The sequence below is a fragment of the Montipora foliosa genome, chromosome 3, assembly GCF_036669935.1.
Source record: "Montipora foliosa isolate CH-2021 chromosome 3, ASM3666993v2, whole genome shotgun sequence".
Taxonomy (NCBI): Eukaryota; Metazoa; Cnidaria; class Anthozoa; order Scleractinia; family Acroporidae; genus Montipora; species Montipora foliosa.
In genome coordinates, this window is record NC_090871.1 from 4,613,480 (window position 1) to 4,615,979 (window position 2,500).

General features: G+C 39.1%; 1 protein-coding gene across 1 annotated transcript in view; it reads left to right on the forward strand.

Moving 5' to 3' along the window:
• Nucleotides 1-2,373: 2,373 nt before the first annotated feature.
• LOC137995175 (histamine H2 receptor-like) overlaps nucleotides 2,374-2,500 on the forward strand; it is a 1,056-nt gene continuing 929 nt past the window's right edge. The window contains exon 1 of the mRNA XM_068840751.1: nucleotides 2,374-2,500. This exon is cut by the window's right edge and continues 929 nt beyond it. Coding sequence (XP_068696852.1) covers nucleotides 2,374-2,500 — 127 coding nt within the window.

The following is a 2,500-nucleotide window of genomic DNA, read 5'->3' on the forward strand; positions in this document are numbered from 1 at the left end:
CCAGTGAAAGGCTCTTATCACGTTCTTTGAATTGATACTGATTTCGAGGGATAAACCATGCTGATAATGCCTGATAAGGCCGAAACTGCCATCTACTTGGAAGATGATATATTTTCCGGCGATGCTAACTCGGTGATACTCGGAACAAATCCGGGTGTTCCGTGGCAGGAATCGAGCTTACGACCTTCCGATTCTCTATAGTTCAGATGCTTTGCCACTGATGAGCTATAGCTAGGAGACTATAAGAAATATGATGCCTGGGGTTGTGATATATTAGTGTTCTTTTCGCCCTTGGTCAACCGGCAGTTAGAGTCATCTTTCTCAGGGGCTCATTGCACCACCTTCCATCTAAAGCTTACACATTTAACGCGCATATTAACGATATCGAGCGCACAGGTCAGTGGGACACTTTGTCTAATTAAGAAACCAGGTAAGCATTCTCGCTCCTCAGTATTTTTTGTAGGTCCATGGATAAAGCATCCGACCGCCGGTGTTTCGGAGGTCAATCCGGCTTGTAAAGGCCCACACAACATTGCCGCTCATTTTGTGAACATTACTTGCAGATCACGGCATGATGTGCTTACTTTGCAATTTATTTCTTTTAATAAAAATAAACCACACATCTACCTTGCTAAATGATGGGTTGTGAAAGTGCCCAGAAGAGAGACCAAAGGCCAACGTTTCGGAAACCTTGTGTAAAGTAAGAGGCGACCGATGCGTTAATGAGTAGGAACTATCCGAAGTGATCGAAATTGCTGCGCTTTAAGAGTACCCATTGCCTTTTTAATAAATAGAATATCGAAAATCAACATTAACCTTCTCAATCAGCCCGTAAATGATATTTTTTCACACCAACCTTACCAGGTGTTCCATTATGATGAAGTCAATTGCTTTTTCTTATGGCTGTGAATAAGTTTAAAGAGGTTGTCCTTATTTCCATGGTGCGAAACGATTTTTTTTTTCTATACATCACACTGACGTCAAGGCAATCATTTTGTCAAGAGGTTCAACAAAACAAAAAGTAGTAAACGTGAACTCTTTTTCAACCCAAGTTTTAGCTGCTTGAAGTAACAATAAGGGTACGTAAGCCCGGAAACCAAGGGGCCAATATTTGAGTAAAAATTGACTGTTAAGCACGATGACGGAAATTCACTTAACAAAAGACACACACCTAAACGAACGAAGATAGACAAAACGAAACTTTTGATGGCACTAAAGAAGAAAGATACCTTTCTTGTTTAAAACTTGCCAGGCTTTCATCAACAAGAGCTTTCGATTCCCGTCTCGGGATCAGTTTTCCTGGGGGCGGGTTCCTAACGACTGTCACGTGACTGAAGATGACAATCGAAACCAGTCACATTAAAAAGAGCCCCAGAAAGGCAGGAGTAGAAAAGCTCGTGTTAGTGAAAAAACAACTTTTGAACTGGAAAGAAACCTCTGACTGGTGTGATCTTAAAGGGTTCAGGGAGGTACTCTTTTGCTGAAAACACTGCTGGAAACAACAATTCATTATAACAGCGGATATCGAAGAAAAAATAGAAAAAGGTTGTAATAATGATAGTCAGACAGTTGACAACTCTAATGATGAAATAAAACATCAGCCGAGAATTAACTAAGGAAGTAAGGTGTATACGAATAAATTAAATCGTTTTTAATCACTTAAATGAGGAATTTATCATGTGAATTTCCTGAAGTGACCGAGTCTAAACTTCAATTCATAGGCTTCGCTCCGTTTCCTGGAAGTGACCTTATCAAGCTATTCTTGGGTTTTAGTTATTTGAATGTTCAACGAGCCTGAATGTAAAATGAAAAAAACGTTGTCGAATAAAGGAAGACAATGAAATAAATGAAGTTTACAATAAAAGGCTTCCGTTTAGTCCGATATGCAGTGAAAGTTTAATTAGAGAAAAGTTAAGAGCCTCAACTTACGTCTTTTCAGCAAAATTTTAGTTCACTCCACAATTCAGTGGCCGGGAGCTTTACATGATTTAAGGCATCCTAATCAATTAAAGTGCAAGGAAGTCTTGAAGCACTTCTTTTGTAATAGTTAGTGTTTTTGATTCTCTCCCTTACGGAATTGTCATTTTTACAATTGATTAAGACCGCGGCGTCAAATTAAAATCGGTATGATACATTAAAATTGAGTCAACAGTTGTTGATTTGAAATCCTTCCAGTCATGTCTTAACGAAGAAACTCCAAATTGGCGGCTCCAACGGAAAAAGCAAGAGTATAATTTTCGGCAGGGAACTGCTTGGATTTTGAAGCTAGAATTCCATACTGTTTGGATCGAGTCTAGCGAAAAGTTCCCCAGAAAATCACAGTGACTTTGAAAGTTTAATTTTTCTTTTCTGAACTTCTGCTCTTCGGTAAAGATGGCCGCGAATACAATTGAAACGATTTTGACCTCAATTCTTCTCATGATAGTTTCAGTTGTGGCCGTTGTTGGGAATTTCTTGGTCATCTTGGCGATTTTGTGGAACAAAAGGCTTCATACAGTTT